This window comes from Bufo bufo, chromosome 1, assembly GCF_905171765.1.
Source record: "Bufo bufo chromosome 1, aBufBuf1.1, whole genome shotgun sequence".
NCBI lineage: Eukaryota > Metazoa > Chordata > Amphibia > Anura > Bufonidae > Bufo > Bufo bufo.
In genome coordinates, this window is record NC_053389.1 from 523,994,668 (window position 1) to 524,021,227 (window position 26,560).

Sequence of the window (26,560 nt, forward strand, 5' to 3'; positions counted from 1 at the left end):
GTATTTCATTGTAGGTGAAACAAGAGGAAGATATACATTTTGTACCAATAGTATCATTTTCATATTGAAAATAAGTTAAATATATAAAAGAGCAATACATACGGTAGTTAAGTGCAAACATACAGTCAGGTCCATAAATATTGGGACATCAACACAATTCTAACATTTTTGGCTCTATACGCCATCACAATGGATTTGAAATGAAACTAACAAGATGTGCTTTACCTTCAGACTGTCAGCTTTAATTTAAGGGTATTTACATCCAAATCAGGTGAACGGTGTAGGAATTACAACACTTTGCATATGTGCCTCCCACTTGTTAAGGGACCAAAAGTAATGGGACAGAATAATAATCATAAATCAAACTTTCACTTTTTAATACTTGGTTACAAATCCTTTGCAGTCAATTACAGCCTGAAGTCTGGAACGCATAGACATCACCAGACGCTGGGTTTCATCCCTGGGGATGCTCTGCCAGGCCTCTACTGCAACGGTCTTCCGTTCCTGCTTGTTCTTGGGGCATTTTCCCTTCAGTTTTGTCTTCAGCAAGTGAAATGCATGCTCAATCGGATTCAGATCAGGTGATTGACTTGGCCATTGCATAACATTCCACTTCTTTCCCTTAAAAAACTCTTTGGTTGCTTTTGCAGTATGCTTTGGGTCATTGTCCATCTGCACTGTGAAGCACCGTTCAATGAGTTCTGAAGCATTTGGCTGAATATGAGCAGATAATATTGCCCGAAACACTTCAGAATTCATCCTGCTGCTTTTGTCAGCAGTCACATCATCAATAAATACAAGAGAACCAGTTCCATTGGCAGCCATACATGCCCACACCATGACACTACCACCAGCATGCTTCACTGATGAGGTGGTATGCTTAGGATCATCAGCAGTTCCTTTCCTTCTCCATACTCTTCTCTTCCCATCACTCTGGTACAAGTTGATCTTGGTCTCATCTGTCCATAGGATGTTGTTCCAGAACTATGAAGGCTTTTTTAGATGTCGTTTGGCAAACTCTAATCTGGCCTTCCTGTTTTTGAGGCTCATCAATGGTTTCCATCTTGTGGTGAACCCTCTGTATTCACTCTAGTGAAGTCTTCTCTTGATTGTTGACTTTGACACACATACACCTACCTCCTGGAGAGTGATCTTGATCTGGCCAACTGTTGTGAAGGGTGTTTTCTTCACCAGGGAAAGAATTCTTCAGTTATCCACCACAGTTGTTTTCCGTGGTCTTCCAGGTATTTTGTTGTTGCTGAGCTCACCGGTGCATTACTTCTTTTTAAGAATGTTCCAAACAGTTGTTTTGGCCACGCCTAATGTTTTTGCTATCTCTCTGATGGGTTTGTTGTGTTTTTTCAGCCTAATGATGGCTTGCTTTACTGATAGTGACAGCTCTTTGGATCTCCACTTGAGAGTTGACAGCAACAGATTCCAAATGCAAATAGCACACTTGAAATGAACTCTGGACCTTTTATCTGCTCATTGTAATTGGGATAATGAGGGAATAACACACACCTGGCCATGGAGCAGCTGAGAAGTCAATTATCTCATTACTTTTGGTCCCTTAACAAGTGGGAGGCACATATGCAAACTGTTGTAATTCCTACACCGTTCACCTGATTCGGCTGTAAATACCCTCAAATTAAAACTGACAGGCTGCAGGTAAAGCACATCCTGTTTGTTTCATTTCAAATCCATTGCGGTGGTGTATAGAGCCAAAAATTTTAGAATTGTGTTGATGTCCCAATATTTATGGACCTGACTGTACATAATGTGCATAGCACAAGGTTACTTACCAGTACAGTACATAATATGTTGAGCGACTTTACTAGTGCTTCTTTACTTATCCTGTACTGATCCTGGGTTTCCACAGCTGTATTCACAATTCTGGCCTCTGAGCTCGCAGAACCCCCTGCTTCTTCAGTGTCTGCACAAGCATTTTTCTGGTGATCCGTGCTTTACCAGGCATTGTACAGTAATCTGATGCATAGAAGACATTACTGTACAATGCAGTACAACAGGGAGTATTGAATAAGGGTGCTTCACTGAGCTCTTATGGCAAACTGTAGCAGTGGGCTATGACACACACTCTAAACCACGAACAATGCAAGAGAAGTAAAGCCGGGTATATGTAATGCTCAACGCTTATGTACATTATACCATCTGTATTTAAAGGTTATACATTTTCCTCTATCAACAAGCTCCTTAAAGTGTTCTGAGCGGTCACTAGTCTGGTCATACCCATGAATCCAGTGGGGCATTTCTATTGATGACTTGACTATGCAAACCATGAGATACCATTGTCCATATTTCATTCTTGGTTGACTGATGTGAACATGTTCAAAAGTGCTATGATGCTGTACAAAGAGCATATGGAATCTGTAACACATGTAATATTCCAATTTATGATGCGGTAGTTTAAAGAGTAACTCCTTCCAGGACGATAATTCAGGGGAATTTATTTTAACCCATTGCCAAGTATTTTTTATGGAGAATGGTTTAATGCTGAAAGAGGAGCTGTCGCCTCACCTGACATGTCTGGTTTAGTTACTGCTTGTATTCTCCATGTAATAACCGTTCTGGAGCATCTATTCTTATGGCTCTATGTTGTGCTATTCCTGTGTTATTCCTACTAGAACTTTATGATTGTATTGTCTGCTGTCTGCCATAAAGATCCATCAGGGTGTTACCAGTTGGGGGGGGTGTACCTGCACAGTCAGACGCTGGCAGCACTGACTGGATAGTGTCAGACTGTGCAGGGACACACCTCATACCGGTAACACCCTGTTGGATCTTTCTTACAGACTGCTGACCATTTATAAACTTCTCGTAGGAATAATGAGAAGAACAGATACTAAAACAGATACGGAAAGGTTACAGTTCCTCTGTAATGTAGAGCAAAATGGTTTGCACTTTTACCCATGAGTATAATATTTGACAATACGTTTACATCAGGGTTAATTTGTTCTACGTTTCACATAACAATCTACGGTAATTCATGTATTGTGAAGTTCCTGGGAAATATATTAAGGTAAGTAAACTTCAGAAACACAAAGGGGCACATTTATTAGGACTGGCGCTTTAGACGCCGGTCTTAATAAAGCCCTAAGCTGGTTGTGGATCTGCCAAAGTTATGAAGAGGCGCCGACCTCTTTATAACTTCAGCAGATCCGCCACCACTTCTAAATGTACGACAGCTTCCTAGCTCTCTTACATTTAGGCATAGAAAAAGGTGTAAAACAGGTGTAGAAAATGGTAAATGAGACGGGCCTGCCCCCTTCACCGCCCAAAATTTTAGACCTGGCATGAGATAACTGTTGCGCCAAAATTTGATCCTGAAATACACCTAATTTAGGGATATTTCAGATTGATAAATGACCCCCAAATGTTAAATTGATTTTCATAGGAGTTACAATCCTCTTATTTATTTATTTGGGGGGGGGGGGGGCATCCACTCCAGAGCGACACCCGTTTTTACACATGACCCTAGGCCAAGCATTTTAGTTGAGTGATTCAAAGACCATTAGCATGAGGCATCAGTAGAGCTTGTGAATGTACCTCCACATTATCATGTTTTATGGTTTGCTTCTTCCACTATATAAATATGGATGATTTCCATTTTCTCTGACTACAGAGGCAAGTAATAGTAGCCATGAGTCTCGTGTTGGTCTAGCAGAAGGTCTGGAGTCAAAGGAGAAGACAATTATACCATTAGTGGTCGTGTCATCCCTGACCTTTATCTGTCTTGTGGTTCTTGTGGGTATTCTTATATACTGGCGGTAAGTAACCTAATTTTATTTCATGTTATGAAAAGCACTGTGTTCTGATGTTACTGGAGATACCCATGGCGTTAGTAGATGGATACTGAGTTGTTCTGAAAAGTAGGGGGGATAGTAGGCATAACAACTCAGTATCCATCTACGGCCATGCACAGGGAATCCACACTATATCTGGCAGGAATCCGCAGTGGCAGGGGTTAAATCTGCAGCAGAAATCCACAACCACAACTGACATGCCTCAAATTAAAATTCTGCACTGCTTGTCAAGTTATGTGCAGATTGTCGGCTGGAAAACTCCACAGCGTATGGACGAGCGCTAGGAAAATCTCATCCGCTTTGCTGCAGATTCTCTGCCTGCAATCCAACTGTCAATGCACTGATTTAGTTTACTAGTAGATTAATAAGATTTCAAATCCAACTTTTTAGGAAAGGTTTTAAAAATATAAAAGCACAAAAAAAGGATTAATTAAGGGGTGACAAAACCATGTAAGAAAAGGCCTGGAGAACAGTTTAAAGCCTCATTCACACGTCAGTGTACATGTTCTCCACGGACAGCACACGTCCCCTTTCCTTTTAATCGGTGTATTCAGACATCAGTGTTTTAGCACGATCTGTGGGTCAGTGTTTTTAGCATGGATGCATGCTATTTTGTCCATCACGTCCATTATAGTCTATGGGTCCGTGAAAACCACGGAGGCAATATGAATGCCATCCGTGTTGCATCCGTGTTGCACGGATCATTAAGAAGAGATGCTTTGAAAAATATTTTTCAGCTGTTCAGTGTCAGTGAAACACGGATGCAACACGGACAGCAAAAAACGGACACACGGATCCTTCACGGATGCATCACTGACCACTTGCTAACGGATTTGAGCACGGACGTGTGAATGAGGGTTAATCTTGGAACCTATTAAAAAAAAAGGCACAGTATAGACAATATATGTTACTATAAACTTATTTTACATTTATTAAATTAGACAATTAAAGATTTGGGAAATAACTTTTTCTCACCAAATTCCCTGTGGATCTGGCATGTAGCTACACAGTATGAATACATGTATGTGCCTCTTAAAGGTGTTGTCCCCTGACTGATGACCTACCCCCTGAATGGCCCATCAATAGCGGACACCCTGCATCCCCACCACTCAGCTGTGCTATTCCATTCACCTTGAGAGCAGTAATCGGCTCCATCCATACACAATAGACGAAGGGTGAAGGGTGTAGTAGATGGGGCTGATTACAGCAGCTTTGCTCCCAATTAATGGCCCTGGAGCCGCGCTGCAGTAACCAGCTGGACGGAGCTATGCCGAGCAGTTATTGGCAGGGATGCAAGGTGTTGAACCCCCTCAATCCTGAGGAATGGACAACCCTTTAAGATTATTCAGCTGATCATGTATTAGTTGTGTTCATGCCATATAGTATATTGCTGTTTAGATTTTTTGTCTCTATTTACTTAATATTCCAAAAATATGTCCACAAGTTGATATTGAAGGCATGCAGTTCTGCTTTGCTAGCTGAAATGTTCACGTACATCTTCAATCCTGATGTTTCTCGATATTACATCTGTCAAACATTATTATTTCTTTACTTTTTTTGATTGATGGGAACTGGTGTACATTTGTATGTTATATATAGGCAGTCATCACTTGTTTCATTCTAATCGAGTGCTAATTAGTCATTCACACTTAACACATCATCATCATGTTGTTCACCTCTTATACCAAACAGATGGAACTGTTTAAAGCCTCTTTCTTGATTCAGAGAACCAGATGTTTGACATAGAATTTATATAGTAACAACCTAATTATTGAGTGATGTGTATGCTACTTTTCACACAATTCTTGAAGTTATGTTTCTGAATATGACAGTAGCCAATACATTGGGTGTTTCTTTGTGTCTACAAGAAAGTGCCGTGGTGATGTTGATTAAAGTCGAGTATTGTGCTCAACCTAATAAAGGGCAGATTCTAACATGGAAAGTACATAAAGTTTATCAGAGGCATGAAAGTGAGAAATAATGCATCAGAAGATATTATCGTTGGCTGTGTGTGAGGGGAGATCTCCTCCATTGCTCTGAATGAAACTTCATCAAATAGCGTGTGTTTTGCCCAGCAGGGTGAGAAAATGTTCTGCCAGAGTCATGGTATTCCTGAAGTGGTTAGTGTGGTTATAGCACCATCTAGCGGTGTTAAGTTGTATTACACTTTGTTTATCTGTTACAAAGACTACTGCATTGTGGGTGGTGCACTGCATTGTGGGAGTGCAAAGTATCCTAGGAAAGAGAATCCATCAGTCTCCAGGACACATCAGCAGAGCTGTCCTTTTGCATATCTCCTTCTTAAACTTCACCATCCTTGTAAAAGCGTATCTGGTGAGAGATCTACCTTGTTTCAGGGATATTGTGTTATGCAGAGCTGTTCAGCTAGTTGTAATTGTTACTCATGGAGTTGTTACTCCTGATAGCTAGACATGTAATCTTATGTACAGGAAGCCATTTTACCATATGCTTCAGTGTTAATGCAAATGTTCTAGTACATGCTATCTATACTTTATACTTATATTTGCTATTTGTATTCTTGTAGTTTTACCAAACAATCCTGTTTTACTAATAAACAAGTTAGGGTCCATTCACACGTCCGCAGAATAGGTCCGCATCCGTTCTGCAAATTGCGGACCCATTCATTCTCTATGGGGCAGGATTGAAGGTGGTGCCGGCCGGATGTATTGTGGATCCACAATACACTACGGACCTGTGAATGGACCCTTAGACTACAAAGAACAGTCCTCTTATTTGGAAGCCAGGAATGGTTTATGCTGAATGTCAGACTGCACACTGTTTGAACGTGTATGAAGACAGAACAGCATTCCCTTGTAGCTTTTGTTGGCTTCAAGTGCCATATCTTGAAAACATCTTTAATGGAGATTGCTTTATTAACGGAATGGAAGCTGAAGGGACACTGTACACAATGTGTGGGCGTATGAATCAAGATCTCATCATCGGTAATTGATGTGTCTGAACATATTGAGGCATTGATTTATAAATGTCTTTTAATAGAAAAAAAGGCTTAAGAGGAGCCTGAAAACTGTTGAAGAAACTTCTCAATGGATACATTATTGAGGTATTTCAGCCACATACATTAGAAACAGGTGCATAACATCTGTAGTAAGGTTCTTACTGAGGCGCTCAATGCCTTTCGATTTGGATGCCACCTTTGCCTCAGATCAGCTTGTTAAATATCTTATCTGCTAGATTGTCCCTGGTGGACTGTAAGGTGGCACTAGCTAGATGGTCCTCTAGGAGATACCTCTTTGCAATAAAGTACAAACTTAGAATCAGATCAGCTATAAAATGGCTGACTATGGGACATCATTGAGCAGGTCTGCAGAGTGCTGAAGAGTGTGATGTGTAAAAATCATCTATCCTCTGTTATAAAACGTACTAGTCACACTCAAAGTGTCTATGAAAGCAACATAACCTTGAGCAATGTAAGTCTGGAGCTTCATAGAAAGAGTTTCAGTGGTTGAGCAGCAGCATAGATGCACTCTGGAGCAGTGGATGGCATCTGATTGATGTATCTGGGTTTGGTGGTTACCTGAAGAAGGCCACCTATTGGAATGCTTAGTTCCTACTATAAAATATGGTGGAGGAGAGATAATTATATGGGGCTGTTTCTTAGGTTTATGATAGGGCACTATATACTACTATAGGGATATCTGAAAAAATAGTGCTGTATGTATCATCAGTATTTAAAGATACAGTGCTCCTTGTCTCGCTATAGGACTATATATGTAGTGGCTGGATTCCACATATCATAATGGACACTATATAGAATGGTGGTGCTCTAAATTTGACTACGAAGCTACATACTGTACAACGTTCTGTCCTATTGTCTTAAAGAGGTATTCCATTGTATTTTTACCCTGCCCCCACCTAACGTATAATCAATGTAGGTACGGCTGATGGTTTGCTGACCCTCCCTACTTGTGCTTGCCCCACTTGCTATCAATTTAGACCCACCTACAATATAAGACTACATTAAAAAAAAATGTCAAGGCCAAACAGTGGTAAAACAATTTATACTTTCTGTCGTGCAAATCATTGACTAAAGAATGACTAAAGACACATTTTTTGTATGGAAAAGGGATATTTTATATAAAGGAGTTTATCTTAAGGCCGTAAGACATCTTACCGAATTTCAGTTAAGAGTTTTTCCGAGATTTTATGACTGATGACCTATCCTCTGGAGAGTAGAAATAGAGGGCCACAGCAGCATATCCAACCAATTCTTCTTTATTGTACAAAACTCCACAGCATAGTGTACAAGGGTAGCAACGTTTCGGCTAGGTATAGCCTTTGTCAAGCATATGTTACAAATGTACAAACCAGCATATATATATATTAAAAATAGACACTCCCACAATCAACAACAGGATCGGTAAACACACCTACAGTGGGGGAAATAATTATTTGACCCCTCACTGATTTTGTAAGTTTGTCCAATGACAAAGAAATGAAAAGTCTCAGAACAGTATCATTTCAATGGTAGGTTTATTGTAACAGTGGCAGATAGCACATCAAAAGGAAAATCGAAAAAATAACTTTAAATAAAAGATAGCAACTGATTTGCATTTCATTGAGTGAAATAAGTATTTGAACCCCTACCAACCATTAAGAGTTCTGGCTCCCACAGAGTGGTTAGACACTTCTACTCAATTAGTCACCCTCATTAAGGACACCTGTCTTAACTAGTCACCTGTATAAAAGACACCTGTCCACAGAATCAATCAATCAAGCAGACTCCAAACTCTCCAACATGGGAAAGACCAAAGAGCTGTCCAAGGATGTCAGAGACAAAATTGTAGACCTGCACAAGGCTGGAATGGGCTACAAAACCATTAGCAAGAAGCTGGGAGAGAAGGTGACAACTGTTGGTGCGATTGTTCGAAAATGGAAGGAGCACAAAATGACCATCAATCGACCTCGCTCTGGGGCTCCACGCAAGATCTCACCTCGTGGGGTGTCAATGGTTCTGAGAAAGGTGAAAAAGCATCCTAGAACTACACGGGAGGAGTTAGTTAATGACCTCAAATTAGCAGGGACCACAGTCACCAAGAAAACCATTGGAAACACATTACACCGCAATGGATTAAAATCCTGCAGGGCTCGCAAGGTCCCCCTGCTCAGGAAGGCACATGTGCAGGGCCGTCTGAAGTTTGCCAATGAACACCTGAATGATTCAGAGAGTGACTGGGAGAAGGTGCTGTGGTCTGATGAGACCAAAATAGAGCTCTTTGGCATTAACTCAACTCGCTGTGTTTGGAGGAAGAAAAATGCTGCCTATGACCCCCAAAACACCGTCCCCACCGTCAAGCATGGGGGTGGAAACATTTTGCTTTGGGGGTGTTTTTCTGCTAAGGGCACAGGACAACTTATTCGCATAAACGGGAAAATGGACGGAGCCATGTATCGTGAAATCCTGAGCGACAACCTCCTTCCCTCTGCCAGGAAACTGAAAATGGGTCGTGGATGGGTGTTCCAGCACGACAATGACCCAAAACATACAGCAAAGGCAACAAAGGAGTGGCTCAAGAAGAAGCACATTAAGGTCATGGAGTGGCCTAGTCAGTCTCCGGACCTTAATCCAATCGAAAACCTATGGAGGGAGCTCAAGCTCAGAGTTGCACAGAGACAGCCTCGAAACCTTAGGGATTTAGAGATGATCTGCAAAGAGGAGTGGACCAACATTCCTCCTAAAATGTGCGCAAACTTGGTCATCAATTACAAGAAACGTTTGACCTCTGTGCTTGCAAACAAGGGTTTTTCCACCAAGTATTAAGTCTTTTTTTGTTAGAGGGTTCAAATACTTATTTCACTCAATGAAATGCAAATCAGTTGCTATCTTTTATTTAAAGTTATTTTTTCGATTTTCCTTTTGATGTGCTATCTGCCACTGTTACAATAAACCTACCATTGAAATGATACTGTTCTGAGACTTTTCATTTCTTTGTCATTGGACAAACTTACAAAATCAGTGAGGGGTCAAATAATTATTTCCCCCACTGTATATGGAATCAAATCACCATTGAACCATACTTAACTCACCCAGCTGTTTCAAATCGGCATATGCGAGTGAAACACTCTCACCTATGTAGAGGGATCAAGAGTGGACATCAGCATGGCGCCTGGCGTTCCAATGTGCAAGATACGCATGTGCACATGCGTCATCAGGCGGCGGCCAGCTCACATCATTAAGCCGCGACCACATGTGTCGTGGCCATGCAGCGCGAGGCAAAGAAGGTGGCGTCGCAAACAATAGTGTGCGCCCGCACCACCGACGTCATAGGCCGGCGTGCAGGACACGTGATCGGAAAAACATCCGACACATGACCGCAGTAACCATAATATTATTTCATTGTAGCTATATGACGCGAATCATAATATTATGGTTACTGCGGTCATGTGTCGGATGTTTTTCAGATCACGTGTCCTGCACACCGGCCTATGACAGCTACATAGGTGAGAGTGTTTCACTCGCATATGCCGATTTGAAACAGCTGGGTGAGTTAAGTATGGTTCAATGGTGATTTGATTCCATATAGGTGTGTTTACCGATCCTGTTGTTGATTGTGGGAGTGTCTATTTTTAATATATATATGCTCGTTTGTACATTTGTAACATATGCTTGACAAAGGCTATACCTAGCCGAAACGTTGCTACCCTTGTACACTATGCTGTGAAGTTTTGTACAATAAAGAAGAATTGGTTGGATATGCTGCTGTTGCCTTCTATTTCTACTATTCACCTGTGGACCGCCTTGGATCTGGGGTCTCCTGTCCAGCTGTTGCATTGTTTCCACCATTGCTCTGCATAAGCCGCATGCAGTGCTGCTCCTGAACCCACTTTTTTCCTATCCTCTGGAGAGGTCATCAGTACCTGATTGGTGGGGATCCGACACCCGGGACCCCCGCAGATCAGCTGTTTGAGGAGGCACTGGTGCTCCTGTGGATGTCAGATCCCCACTAATCAGATACTGATGACCTGTCCAGAGGATAGGTCACCAGTATTAGAATCTCGAAAAAAAAACTTTAAGGTCCAATAAATGGTATTAAAGCAACTTCACCGTGAGTAATGCTTACTTGCGGTTTAACTGATGGCTGTTTATAGCTCTGTCCTGTTATAGCACAGTTATGATGAATGGTTCCAGCTGCTCTCTCTTTACCTGTACTGCAGCTCTGTATATTCTGATTGGCTGCTGTGTATACGCACAAGCTCAGCAGGAAGTCACTGCCAGGATATATAAATTATGACCAGGAAGCAGCAGCTACCATGGAGAAAAAGCGGATTGTCTACAAATTGAGGGGCATTCATAAATTCATATGCACACCATAATTTAGTGACTTTGTAACCTCCTTACCACAAGTGGTGAAAAAAATGGGATGGGCTTATCGGGAGGGGAGGGGCTTCACACAGCCGACTGGATTTACTATGACTTGTATATACTTTAACTGTTTGTATAACTATAACAGTTTCTGGCGTAAATTATCTTTGACATCTGCGCCCAGTGTTGGACTGGAATGCCTAGGGCCTACCAGTAAAAATCATTAAAGGGGCCCACTGTATAACCACATGCAAGCGGCAGACAGCAGCAAGATGCAAAAGATGATTGATTATAGGGGTCCCAGACTGATTTTGAAAAGGCAGGTCCCTGATGAAAGAGGGCACTTTGTGGCCTACCTCTTTACATAGTCAGTTTTTTATATGGGCACCTAACCTGGTTGAGATGCTGTAGGCTGCCTCTCTGTATGTAGTGCAGTCAGTCTGTTGTGTCATGTGCAACTTATGCATGGGTTATAGGACTGGGGGCCCACCACCCACCAAGCTCAGGGGCCCACCAGTGGATTCTCCTGTTCCCCTTTGGGCCAGTCTGTGCCAGCCCCTAGCTGATGTAGACTTCAGTTTCTGGGGCACAGACTGTTAAAGATGTGCCTAATTTAATAAGGGGCTTCTGCATCCTAATAAATTAGGCTCATATTATTCCAGCATCTCACTCCTCATTGTCTCATATATTTTGGACCAGTAAGGGTACTTTCACACTAGCGTTTTTCTTTTCCAGCACTGAGTTCCGTCCTAGGGGCTCAATACTGGAAAATGACTGATCAGTTTTATCCTAATGCAGTCTGAATGGAGAGTAATCCGTTCAGGATGCATCAGGATGTCTTCAGTTCAGTTCAGGACGGAGATAATACCGCAGCATGCTATGGTTTTATCTCCGCCCAAAATTCCGGAACACTTGCCGTTTTTTCCCATTGAAATGCATTAATGCCGGCAAAACGCATCTCAATGCATTTGTCATGCGGATCAGGATCCTGATCCGTCTGACAAATGCCATCAGTTTGCATACGTTTCGACAGATCCGGCAGGCAGTTCCGGCGACGGAACTGCCTGCCGGAATCCTCTGCCGCAAGTGTGAAAGTACCCTAAGGCCCCTTTCACACGGGCGAGATTTCCGCGCGGGTGCGATGCGTGAGGTGAACGCATTGCACCCGCACTGAATCCGGACCCATTCACTTCTATGGGCTGTGCACATGAGCAGTGATTTTCACCCATCACTTGTGCGTTGCGTGAAAATCACAGCATGCTCCTTTTTGTGCATTTTCCACGCAACGCAGGCCCCATAGAAGTGAATGGGTCTGCAAGCAAGTGCGGATGCAGTGCTATTTTCACGCATGGTTGCTAGGAGACGATCGGGATGGGGACCCGATCATTATTATTTTCCCTTATAACATGGTTATAAGGGAAAATAATAGTATTCTTAATACAGAATGCATAGTAGAATAGGGCTGGAGGGGTTAAATTTTCTTTTTTACAAATATTTAACTCGCCTTAATCCACTTGTTCGCGCAGCTCTTCTGTCTTCTTCTTTGCTGTGCACAGGAAAAGGACCTGTGGTGCCGTCACTACGCGCATCACATGGTCTATCACACGATCCATCGCCATGGTAAAAGATCATGTGATGGACCATGTGATGAGCACAGTGATGTCATCAAAGGTCCTATTCCTCAAAGATGAAGACAGAAGAGAAGCCGGGCTGCGCGAACAAGTGGATTAAGGTGAGTTAAATTTTTTTAAATTTTTTTTTAACCCCTCCAGCCCTATTGTACTAAGCATTCTGTATTAAGAATGCTATTATTTTCCCTTATAACCATGTTATAAGGGAAAATAATACAATCTACACAACACCTAACCCAAACCCGAACTTCTGTGAAGAAGTTCGGGTCTGGGTACCAAACATGCCGATTTTTCTCACGCGCGTGCAAAACGCATTACAATGTTTTGCACTCGCGCAGAAAAATCGCGCATTTTCCCGCGACGCACCAGCATCTAATCCTGGCCAAAAACATGACGCCCGTGTGAAAGAGGCCTAAGACAAAATCATTCTGAGAGCAGTTAGTGATGTATGGAGGAATAGAATGAAAGCTAAAAAACAAGTTGGGACAGTGCAGTTACCTTTGAAATGATTATATCACTTGCAATTTGTATGCAAGCATTTTCACAACACCTTCATCCTCATGCAGTGTATTTTTAGAGAATTTTAAGTTTTTCAACCTTAAGGGCTGTTTCACACGAGCGAGTCCATTGCGGGAATCACGCTCCGTGTGTGAGTGTGATCCTCCGCTCTGGACTTGCAGGAGCGCACGGCATTATCATGATTTATAATGCTATGTGCCTCAGTATGATTCTGTAGAAATAAGGTCAAGCAGAGGCACATAGCATTATAAATCATGATAATGCTGGGCGCTCCTGCAAGTCCAGAGCAGAGGATCACACTCACACGCTGGAGCGTGATTCCCGCAATGGACTCGCTCCTGTGAAACAGCCCTAATTTGTAGCAAACACTGTAGCAAACAAGTACTTTGAATGCTTTTTGTCCATATCGCCAGAAAAGCACATACATTTAAAGAGGACCTGAAAGGTCCTCTTTAAATGTCCATTTCATAGACCTGATCAATAATACTGAATGATTCTTGATCTTATATTTTGTTTATAAAGGTAACACCCATCCTGCTAGGCATGCCCCTTCCAAGAGACCTTTACCTTATGCAGGATCCCTCACTCACTCTTGTGGGGGACAACTTTGTGGCTGATAATAGTTCATCTGAGCACTTAAGGAATAAGGGGAACCATTTAATTTGACCTCTGGCAGCTAAGAAGTCTATTAGCACCCAAGAATCCTACTATGCCAAAAAATTCATTGTTTCTTAGGTAGATGTTAAAATATGGACAACTCAGCAGTTACCTGCTACCATGGATATTTAGTAGGTTAGTCAGGGTGAGACAAATATTGCTTTACAAAAAATCTTACCTTTTAATTAAATTTTAATACAAGATAAAATGGTTTCTACTTTGAGAAGATGTAACGCAGGGCACAGGAGCATTCCAAACCACAGTGCAGCAAAGGGGTTTATTAATGCTGCTTAAATGCACTATAATTAATGCTATAAATAGTGTAATTAGTGCTGTGTCCTCTGATGATAGAAGCCATCTTGTTAGCATTGCATTTCATCTACCGTAGATCCTCTCTGTAGCTATTTCTTCTCCCAGCAGCATTGTCCTATACCTTGTGCAGCCCTCTTACATGGGGTTGAGACACTTGGGATCCATTATTTCTGCAGTCAAATGATAGCATTTCAGCAATTGTTTTTTAGTTTGCTTTTTAAAATTTTCCACTATACTTTTAATATTTTTTGTTCTAGAGTGAAAAATGAATCAACAAGTTGTTTTGGCTTAATAGCCATGTATTGTGTCCTTCACCTGTAGCAGCACCTATAGTATTATTCATAGGGATGACAGCAAAGAAATCAAGCACATGTCATGAATCAGACCTTATTGGAAAAGTTAGGCCAAGATAAAGGTCTAAGGGTACATGGGCACTGTTGATGTACATGGGTGAGGCAAAAATCACAACAGAGCACAAAATCCAGTATGCAACATACTTCCAGTCTCCATGTACAGATTTATGTAGAATTTAAAGGGGTTGTCCATCCGACCATTGTTTAAAAGGTTCAGAGTGGCATTAAAAACAAAAAAGTGGTACTCGCCTCCTCTGATCCACCTCTGCTCCCGTTCTGACACTGTTCAGGCCCCTGCTTCTTCATGCCTCTTAATACACAGGAAATAGTTGCTAAGCCAATCGCTGTCTTATGCAGGTTACTGCTTTAGTCAGTGATTGTCTCTCATGAGGGAACAGAAGGCAGAGAGCACAGGATATCGGTGGCAGTGAACATGATTTTTTTTATTTTTTTATTTTTTATACCAGTCTGAACCGTTACATAATCAAAATCTGCTAGACAACTCCTTTAAGCACCAATGCATCAAGAGATGTGGCTATAGGGGATGCAAAAGTAACAGCTGAGCCTTGGTCTTGGTGCTTGTTTGCGTCTAAAGGTTGCTCTGCCACATAAGAAGACATTACATTGTAGGTGAGGGATGCTGTTAGAGATCTTACTCTAGGACTGTGGAGTTTAGGACATTTACCATTTGTTCTTGTTATTTTTTGTCTTTTCTGCTTTTTATTTGTGGTTCTGATCAGTCTGATAAAGGAAATTTGAAGTCTACAAAAAGATTAGTGGAAAGATAATAGAATTACAGAAAGAGATTAGTGGAAAATACAATTAGTCACATTACTAATAAAACTGTTGATGCCATTACAGGAAATGCTTTCAAACTGCACATTTTTACTTGGAGGATAGTACATCACCAAGAGTCATTTCCGCTCCTCCTGCACCATTGTTTCCAGTTTCAGGTAAGGAATTGACATATTTTAACATTTTCCGTACTGAAAAAAAAAAATAAAAATATATATATATATATTTTTTTTTTACCTTTGTATGTGTTGTGGTTAAAGGGGTTGTCCACCCTTTTTATACTAATGCCCTAGGCTCAGGATCAGCTATCAGTATATGATGGGTCGGGGTTCAAAACATTGGAAGTAGGTGCCAGAACTACACAGCTCCATGCATTGTGTAGTGGACGGGGTTGATTATTGCAGAGACAGCCCCTTTAATATGTTGCTATTATTTTGTGCCATTAAACTTAAAGGAATTTTCTACCATTAAAGAGGACCTTTCACCGATTATTACACTATGAACTAACTATACAGACATGGAGAGCGGCCCCCGGGGATCTCACTGCACTTACTATTATACCTGGGCGCCGCTCCGTTCTCCCGTTATGCCCTCCGGTATCTCCGCTCACTAAGTTATAGTAGGCGGAGATTTCAGTCACTAAGTTATGGTAGGCGGAGTTCGCCCTTGATCTGCTCTAGCGCTGGCCAATCGCAGCGCAGAGCTCACAGCCTGGGAGGTTATTTTCTCCCAGGCTGTGAGCTCTGCAATGCGATTGGCCAGCGCTACAGAAGAACAAGGGCAGACTCTGCCTACTATAACTTAGTGAGCGGAGATACCGGAGGGCATAGCAGGAGAACTGAGTGGCGCCCGGGAATAATAGTAAGTGCAGGGAGATCCCCGGGCGCCGCTCCACATGTCTGTATAGTTAGTTCATAGGGTAATAATAGGTGAAAGGTCCTCTTTAACTTCATTTTTTCATAGTTCAGCTCAGTAGAGTCTTACACATAGGAAAACAGTTGTGAATAAATTAAGTGGTATCCACGTATTTCTGCTTCCCTTCAGCAATTCAACAGAGCTAAGAAGCTTAGAATCGTGCACTTTCTTATTGTCCTAACACCTTAGAAGCAGAGATCTCTCTCTGTTTGTGTGCCCTGTCTTTTACTGTTCAGGGAGACATTTCATTAATCTAATTGCACAAATTATTTTAGAATTTTTAAGGTAATATCCATATGCTTAAATGTAAAGAGAACCTACCCTGGGCCTCATAGTATATCTACTTTAAAGATAAATAAATCCGAAATCAGTTGTTGATTTGTGAATATATGACACATTGTAATATATTTTATTATAGTGCCATCTTCCTCAACTTCCATTTGTATCAGGTTAAAAGGTATTTAGTGCCTCTTAACTTTATCACACGCATGCTTAGTCCCCTAAAATCTGTTTACAGTAATAAAGTGAATAGTAGCCAGGAAATAAGGGAAAGGAGGGGGATGTAGCTTCACGTTCTCTTTCTCTTTGGTTCTGTGAGACAGTATGCTCTGAGAAGAGATGGAGGACAGAAGTGGGGAGATTTTTGAATATAGTACTAGCATCACACCAGCAAGAGACCAGACATGTAAAAAAAATATTATTTTTTAAAAAGTATAGATTACAAGGGTGGATCCAGAATTGAAATCTGGGGAGGGTTACATTTACCTTAGAGAAAACACAAGAAAACACAGTACTGTGTAAACTTTTAAATTAAAGGGGTTGTCTCACATTTATTATGTAGAGAAATTTACTTAGGGTACTTTCACACTTGCGGCAGGACGGATCCGACATGCTGTTCACCATGTCGGATCCGTCCTGCGGCTATTTCGCCGTGCCCCCGGGCCGCCGCTCCGTCCCCATTGACTATAATGGGGACGGGGCGGAGCTCCGGCTCAGCACAGCGGTGCACGGCGAGAGGCCGCCGGACTAAAATTACTGCATGTCAGGTTTTTTAGTCCGGCGGCTTTCGCTGTGCACCGCCGTGCTGCGCCGGAGCTCCGCCCCCGTCCCCATTATAGTCTATGGGGATGGAGCGGCGGCCCGGGGGCACGGCGAAATAGCCGCAGGACGGATCCGACATGGTGAACAGCATGTCGGATCCGTCCTGCCGCAAGTGTGAAAGTAGCCTTAGTAATGTATCGTGATTACCCATATTGCTTCCTTTGCTGGCCAGATTAATTTTTCTATTACATTATACACTTATTGTTTCCATAGTCACAACCACCCTGGAATCCATAAGTGATGGTCGTGCTTGCACATTATAGGAAAAAGCACCAGCCTCTCTCGTGTCCTAGGACCATGGGAGCGCACATAGCTTTTTCCTATAATGTGCAAGCACGGCCACCGCTGATGGATCACAGGGTAGTAGTAACCATGGAAACAAGCAGTGTATAACGTGAAGGATGTGTCTGGTTGAGTATATGTTTGTATTTCCCATGAAATACCAAATCTGGAGCGCCTATGAAGCATTCATTTACAGCTGCTGTCCACAAGATTGCGCGTGACTCAATGTATTACACAGTACTGTAGCTTAATATTTAAAATTAGTCATACAGTACATTTCATTCATGTTAGGCTACATTCACACAACAGACAGCACATGGTTTGCTGTCCGCATCCTTTGATGCCCCATTGAAATGAATGGGTCCGCACCCATTCCACAAAATTGCGGAACGGATGCACACTCATTCATTTGGTCATGTGAATGAGCCCTTATTCTCATGAATAACAGTGGAAAAGCAGAACACAGGCCAAAAAAATAAATAAAATCCTCCAGACGAATAGTTATCTCGTGGGGTATACAGATATGACAGGAGAGTTGCCAAGAGTTTGCAGAGTCTCCAAATACATATTTTGCGTCTCATTTCAGACCTCAGACTAGACCCTTAAATTAATTTAGATCCCAGGCGTGGCCTCAAATTAATCCAGACACCTCAGTCACCTCAGTTAATCCAGGCCTCACACCAGACCCTAAAATTATCCAGACCCCTGAATAAATTCAAATACCAGATTAGACATTCAGACCTCTAAATTAATTTAGACCCAAGTCCAGACACCTAAATAAATTCAGACCTTAGACCTGCACCCCAAAATGAATCTACTATAGATCCAAGACCAGACTTCTAAATAAATTCAGACCTTAGACCTGCACCCCAAAATTAATCTACTGTAGATCCAAGACCAGACTCCTAAATAAATTCAGTCTCCGGCCCAGACCCCTAATAAATTCAGAATACAGACCAAACTCCGAAATTCTAATTCCATGCTCAGAACAGATCCCCAAATTAACATAGATCCCAGACCAGACCTCTACATTTAAATCCCACGTCAGACCACTAAATAATTTAGAGGGTTCAGATTCCAGACCAGACAAACAAAAAATGTTCAGACCCCAGATTATAGAAATATGAAACCACGGCACTCGAGTTAGGTAATTAGTTATTTATTTATCCATCCAAAAAATAAGACTTAAGGCCAACGTTTCGGTCTCATCCCGAGACCTTGTTCACGGCCTGGAAGAAAGAAACGTCTGGTATGGAGGATGACGTTTCTTTCTTCCAGGCCGTGAACAAGGTCTCGGGATGAGACCGAAACGTTGGCCTTAAGTCTTATTTTTTGGATGGATAAATAAATAACTAATTACCTAACTCGAGTGCTGCGGTTTCATATTTCTATATACTGACTGTCGCTACCGCTGAGCACCGGATCATTGTTAAGGAGTGCCGTCCAAACAACTTTTACAGACCCCAGATTAGACTTGCCTACAATAAATACCTAACTTCCTCGCTTCCTGGTTCCTTGCAGCTGCATACTCTGTCCCGATACTGGATGACCTCATGACAGTGTGGTGGATTCTGCAGCTGAAAAGAAACTGCAGTGACCCCCCGGAGAGTGCTGTGAGGAGGAAAGGAGTGGTAGTGGTGCAACAGATTAGTGGTTAAAGGGCATCTGTCAGCAGATTTGTACCTATGAAACTGACTAACCTGTTGCAAAGGCCCGTGGCAGCTGAAGGCATCTGTATTGGTCCCATGTACATATGTGCCTGCATTGCTTAGAAAAATGATGTTTTAATATATTCAAATGAGCCTCTAGGAACAACGGTGGCGTTGCAGTTACACCTAGAGGTTCCGCTCTCTCTGCAACTGCTGCACTCTCTGCACTTTAATAGGGCAAGGCAGTGTAAACATCATCATGTCTCCCTGGTCCTGTCAATAAAAGTGGTGAGAGCGTGGCAGTTGCAGAGAGACCTGAGCTTCTAGGAGTCAGTGAAAAATGCACAATTTTGCAAGAAATTCCATTCAGTTTAGTATGCGTGTTCAGTTCAGTTTTTATTGCGCGGGTGCAATCCGATTTAATGCGTTTTGCACATGCGTGATAAAAAACTGAAGGTATACATTTCTTAGCAACCATCCGTGAAAATCGCATCACATCTGCACTTGCTTGCGGTCGCAATGCAATTTTCACGCAGCCCCATTCACTTCTGTGAAAAACACAGAATATAGAACATGCTGCGATTTTCACGCAACGCACAAGTGATGTGTGAAAACCAACGCTCATGTACACAGACCCATTGAAATCAATGGGTCCGGATTCAGTGCGGGCGCAATGCGTTCGCATCGCGCATTGCACCCATGGGGAATACTCGCTCATGTGAAAGGGGCCTTAGAATCAGGAGTCCCAGAGCTTGGACAATAATAAATTGATGCCATTTTCTAATGATATGCCATCTTTTTGCAAAATGGGAAAAACCCATTATTATTGCTCCTCATCAGTATAGTGTAGAGTTCAATTTGGCTATGGCCTCAGGCCTCCTGCACACGACAGTATTTTTTCACGGTCCGCAAAACGGGTTCCGTTTTTCCGTGATCTGTGACCGTTTTTTCGTCCGTGGGTCTTCCCTTGATTTTTGGAGGATCCACGGACATGAAAAAAAAAAAGTAGTCTTGGTGTCCGCCTGGCCGTGCGGAGCCAAACGGATCCGTCCTGACTTATAATGCAAGTCAATGGGGATGGATCCGTTTGACGTTGACACAATATGGTGCAATTGCATACGGATCCGTCCCCCATTAACTTTCAATGTAAAGTCAGGAGTTAATATACCATAGGATCAGAGTTTTCTCCAATCCGATGGTATATTTTAACTTGAAGCATCCCCATCACCATGGGAACGCCTCTATGTTAGAATATACCATTGGATTTGAGTTCGATCGTGAAACTCATAACCGACAGTATATTCTAACACAGAGGCGTTCCAATGGTGATGGGGACGCTTCAAGTTAGAATATCCTACGAACTGTGTACATGACTGCCCCCTGCTGCCTGGCAGCACCTGATCTCTTACAGGGGGCTGTGATCAGCACAATTAACCCCTCAGGTGCCGCACCTGAAGGGGTTAATTGTGCTGATCACAGCCCCCTGTAAGAGATCAGGGGCTGCCAGGCAGCAGGGGGCAGACCCCCCTCCCCCCCCAGTTTGAATATCATTGGTGGCCAGTGTGCGGCCCCCCTCCCTCCCTATATTGTATTATCATTGGTGGCCAGTGTGCGGCCTCCCCCGGCCCCCCTCCCTCCCTCTATTGTATTATTATTGGTGGCCAGTGTGCGCCCCCCCGGCCCCCCTCTATTGTTTTAATATCATTGGTGGCCAGTGTGCGCCCTTCCCGGCCCCCCTCTATTGTTTTAATATCATTGGTGGCCAGTGTGCGCCCCCTTCCCCCGATCATTGGTGGCAGCGGAGAGTTCCGATCGGAGTCCCAGTTTAATCGCTGGGGCTCCGATCGGTAACCATGGCAACCAGGACGCTACTGTAGTCCTGGTTGCCATGGTTACTTAGCAATATTAGAAGCATCATATTTACCTGCTGCGCTGTCTGTGACCGGCCGGGAGCTCCTCCTACTGGTAAGTGACAGGTCTGTGCGGCGCATTGCTTAATGATCTGTCACTTACCAGTAGGAGGAGCTCCCGGCCGGTCACAGACAGCACAGGTAAGTATGATGCTTCTAATATTGCTAAGTAACCATGGCGTTAATACGTCTGCATAAAAGCTTTTTCAGAGATGAGTTTTCACTTTGTGAAAACTCAAATCCGACAGTATATTCTAACACAGAGGCGTTCCCATAGTGATGGGGACGCTTCTAGTTAGAATATACTACGAACTGTGTACATGACTGCCCCCTGCTGCCTGGCAGCCCCCGATCTCTTACAGGGGGCTGTGATCCGCACAATTAACCCCTCAGGTGCTGCACCTGAGGGGTTAATTGTGCATATCATAGCCCCCTATAAGAGATCAGGGGCTGCCAGGCAGCAGGGGGCAGACCCCCCTCGCTCCCCAGTTTTAATATCATTGGTGGCCAGTGTGCGCCCCCCCCCGCCCCCCTATTGTAATATCATTGGTGGCCAGTGTGTGGCCCCCCCGCCCCCCCCTATTGTAATATCATTGGTGGCCAGTGTGCGGCCCCCCTCTATTGTATTGATATCATTGGTGGCCAGTGTGCGGCCTCCCCGCCCCCCCCCCCCCCCCCCGATCATTGGTGGCAGCGGAGATTCCGATCGGAGTCCCAGTTTAATCGCTCTGGGGCTCCGATCGGTAACCATGGCAACCAGGACGCTACTGCAGGCCTGGTTGCCATGGTTACTTAGCAATATTACAATATTAGAAGCATCATACTTACCTGCTGCGCTGTCTGTGTCCGGCCGGGAGCTCCTCCTACTGGTAAGTGATAGGGAGGCCGCACACTGGCCACCAATGATATTACAATAGAGGGGGGGCGGGGAGGCCGCACACTGGCCACCAATGATATTCAAACTGGGGAGGGAGGGGGGTCTGCCCCCTGCTGCCTGGCAGCCCTTGATCTCTGCACCTGAAGGGTTAATTGTGCTGATCACAGCCCCCTGTAAAAGATTGGGTGCTGCCAGGCAGCAGGGGGCAGTCATGTACACAGTTTGTAGTATATTCTAACTAGAAGCGTCCCCATCACTATGGGAACGCCTCTGTGTTAGAATATACTGTCGGATCTGAGTTTCACGATGTAACTCAAATCCGATGGTATATTCTAACATAGAGGCGTTCCCATGGTGATGGGGACGCTTCAAGTTCAAATATACCATCGGATTGGAGAAAACTCCGATCCTATGGTATATTAACTCCTGACTTTACATTGAAAGTCAATGGGGGACGGATCCGTTTGCAATTGCACCATATTGTGTCAACGTCAAACGGATCCGTCCCCATTGACTTGCATTGTAATTCAGGACGGATCCGTTTGGCTCCGCACGGCCAGGCGGACACCAAAACGACTTTTTTTTCATGTCCGTGGATCCTCCAAAAATCAAGGAAGACCCACGGACGAAAAAACGGTCACGGAAAAACGGAACCCGTTTTTGCGGAGCGCAAAAAAAAACGGTCGTGTGCATGAGGCCTTAGTCTTATATCATGTACTGCTGAGGCCAGTGCTTAGCTGCTAGTAGTCACGTTCGGTATACTGCACATCATTGCTGCTGCCAAAACATTATGGGCCAGATTTATCATGACTCTGACAGCTCACTCCACTTTCACATATGGCTAAAGTCAGTTTTAGCCAAGTCAGATTTATGTCCGGCCCTTTAAGACTGTAATAAATGTGGTTTGACGGTAGCAGTTTATCCGTCAGTAAGCAGCTTTACAAAAGTCGCACGTCTTTACGAAAAAGTCGCATGTTCTATTAAAAAGTCACATAAGATAAGCATGGTCCTCACTGGAGTGAAATTGCTCATTTTTTTGCAAATTTTTAAATAGTCCCAATAGTAAATCTGTCTAGAAAATAATTTACATAAGTAAACACGCCCACTTTCAGAAAACTGGCGACCATAGTGCAGAGCAGTAAAAAGTCGCAAATTTGTCCGCAGTTTTAGCGTTTGCGCATTTTTTTTGCGACTTTTTCACTCCATTATTCTGACTTGAGCTAATGATAAATCTGGCCCTATGTCTTGGCTGCAGTGGTGGGGAGGAGGGGAGCAGCACTGGAATTCAGGGGGTATGGGATGCTGAATCAGTCCATTTTTTAATACTAAAAGTCTCCCTGTCTTATTTTTTTAATCATCTCAGACATCTCCTCTAAGGGCTTTTCAGGCCTGGTTAATAAAAGGTTAAACAGACAGCTACTATTTGATGACACTTCTCAATATTATTAATTACCATTTACACCATTCTTTAGCTTTATACTTACATAGGTTACCTTGGATACTGCAGAATAATTGCTATTCCTCTCAAGGTACGGGAGCATAAACAATAGCAATACGTATTTGTATTACTGATCCGTTTCCACATTCAGGTGCTGTATTTTCTGAATAAATCTTTTGCTAAACTATATTTAACTACAATGCCTAGTAATGTTAGGTAATTAACCTGACAAAATGTCATCATATGGACATAATATGACACTACCTGTACAGTTTAGAAGAAGAATGTGATTCAATAAGAGGTCATGGGGCCAGTATACATTGAACCATACAAATTAATGGCATTTCAGAACTGACATTTTGTTACCTTGAAATATGTCATAGAATGTTGACCCTGAATATCCCTGATATTGTGCATTATTACACAGATTGATTTAAAGAAACCTTTACATACTGCTTCCTAAGGACCCTTCCACACGAGCGAGTTTTCCATGGGGGTGCGATGCGTGACGTGAACGCATAGCACCCGCACTGAATCCTGACCCATTCATTTCAATCAGTTCTGCGTTGCGTGAAAAACGCAGCATGTTCTATATTCTGCGTTTTTCACGCAGCCCTGACCCCATAGAAGTGAATGGGTCTTCAGTGAAAAACGCATTGCATCCGGAAGCAGGTGCGGATGCAATGCGTTTTTCACTGATGGTTGCTAGGAGATGTTGTTTGTAAACCTTCAGTTTTTTATCACGCGCGTGAAAAACGCATCGCACCCTCGCGAAAAAAACTGAACAACTGAACGCAATCACAGACAAAACTGACTGAACTTGCTTGCAAAAGGGTGCGAGTTTCACTGAAAGCACCCTGAACGCATCCCGACTTAATCCGTATCGTTCATGTGAAAGAGGCCTAAAGGTTAGGCCCCTTTCACACAGGCGAATATTCCACGCGGATGCGATGCGTGAGTTGAACACATTGCACCCGCACTGAATCATGACCCATTCATTTCTATGGGGCTGTGCACACGATTTTCACGCATCACTTGTGCGTTGCGTGAAAATCGCAGCATGCTCCTCTTTGCGAGTTTTTCACGTAACGGAGGCCCCATAGAAATGAATGGGGTTGCGTGAAAATCGCAAGCATCCGCAAGCAAGTGCGGATGCGGTGCGATTTTCACGCACGGTTGCTAGGAGACGATCGGGATGGAGACCCGATCATTATTATTTTCCCTTATAACATGGTTATAAGGGAAAATAATAGCATTCTGAATACAGATTGCATTGTACAATAGGGCTGGAGGGGTTAAAAAAAATATATAAAAATAATTAAACTCACCTTAATCCACTTGATCGCGCAGCCTGGCTTCTCTTCTGTCTTCTTTGCTGTGTGCAGGAAAAGGACCTGTGGTGACGTCACTCCAGTCATCACATGATCCATCACATGATCTTTTACCATGGTGATGGATCATGTGATGGACCATGTGATGACCGGAGTGACGTCACCACAGGTCCTTTTCCTGCAATCAGCAAAGAAGGAGACAGAAGAGAAGCCGGGCTGCGCGATCAAGTGGACTAAGGTGAGTTTATTTTATTATTATTTTTTTTTAACCCCTCCAGCCCTATTTTACTATGCATTCTGTATTCAGAATGCTATTATTTTCCCTTATAACCATGTTATAAGGGAAAATAAAACAATCTACAGAACACCGATCCCAAGCTCGAACTTCTGTGAAGAAGTTCAGGTTTGGGTACCAAACATGCGTGATTTTTCTCACATGAGTGCAAAACGCATTACAATGTTTTGCACTCGCGAGGAAAAATCGTGCATGTTCCCGCAACGCACCTGCACCTTTTCCCGCAATGCCCGTGTGAAAGAGGCCTTACACTTCTAAAGCCTGTATGCAAACAGGCGGCCACCCAGGACGATGTGGCCCTAATAGTTTGTGTCACGGTGCTCCTACCTGGATACTGTCTCTCCCCTGGGTTAGTCTCCGTACCAACAAAGGAGTTGTAGTTGGTGGACCAGACTTGTAGAAGCTTAATGGTTTTACTTGAAAAAACTTGCAATAAACTTGTGTCATGTATACAATGTTTGTTCTTGGCTCCAGCAGGCTAAGAGTAAACTGTCATGTAAACTTGAATACTTTGCCTTATCTCTCTGAAGTGTTACTCTCTGGCTTCTATCTGGTTACTGGACTTTCTAGAGGTTCTTGCATGGTTGAGTAGTGTACCTTTGGCTGTTGACCCCCCTCGCAATACTCATACTCAGCACTATGACTGCAAGGAGTCATGGTGCTTTACAGGCTGCTTCACCTGGAAGACTTCTGCTGCAGGAGGGGAGAACGTCCTTCACTGCGCCATGTTGCCTGGTGTCCTTCCAATTCTCAACTATCTACAGCTTCTTGCAATCCCTCCCTTGGTAGGAAACAGGACTAGCCCACTTCTGCCCAAAAGGGGGAAGAATGGAATGGTTATTTCCATTCTGACTAAAGATCTCTGCCAGATACAGTGCCACCTGATGGACAACCAGGCATATTACATGAACATAGTTTTTGCATGTAACAAAATAACACTTTGCTGGTGGTGGTACAGGTAGTGGTGCAAACCAGGGGAGTTGCTAGGGTCTAAAAGGATCCGGGGCCCAAACCCCAAAGAATATGACCGAATTCTCGAAGGCTACTTTCACACTTGCGGTAGCTTACTCCTGCAGGCTGTTCCGGCGGTGTAATAGCCTGCTGGATGCGTGCTAACACTAGTGCACCGTGCCGCCGGAAGTCCACTCCAGCCCCATTCACTATAATGGGGCGGGCGGGAGGTCCGGCTACAGCACGGCAAACATGCCGAGAGGCGGCTGGAATAAAACTGCAGCATGCTGTTTTTTTCAGCCCACCTCTCAGCATGTTTGCCGTACTCCCCGGGAAGTCGACCCTCCCTGCGCACACCGCATTTGCTATACAGCAGCACAT

At 43.4% G+C, this 26,560-nt stretch overlaps 1 protein-coding gene across 1 annotated transcript in view; it reads left to right on the forward strand.

Moving 5' to 3' along the window:
- Window positions 1-26,560, forward strand: part of PTPRZ1 (protein tyrosine phosphatase receptor type Z1) — a 276,086-nt gene that overhangs the window by 188,588 nt on the left and 60,938 nt on the right. Inside the window, 2 exon segments of the mRNA XM_040411638.1 lie at window positions 3,641-3,785; window positions 15,497-15,588. Coding sequence (XP_040267572.1) covers window positions 3,641-3,785; window positions 15,497-15,588 — 237 coding nt within the window.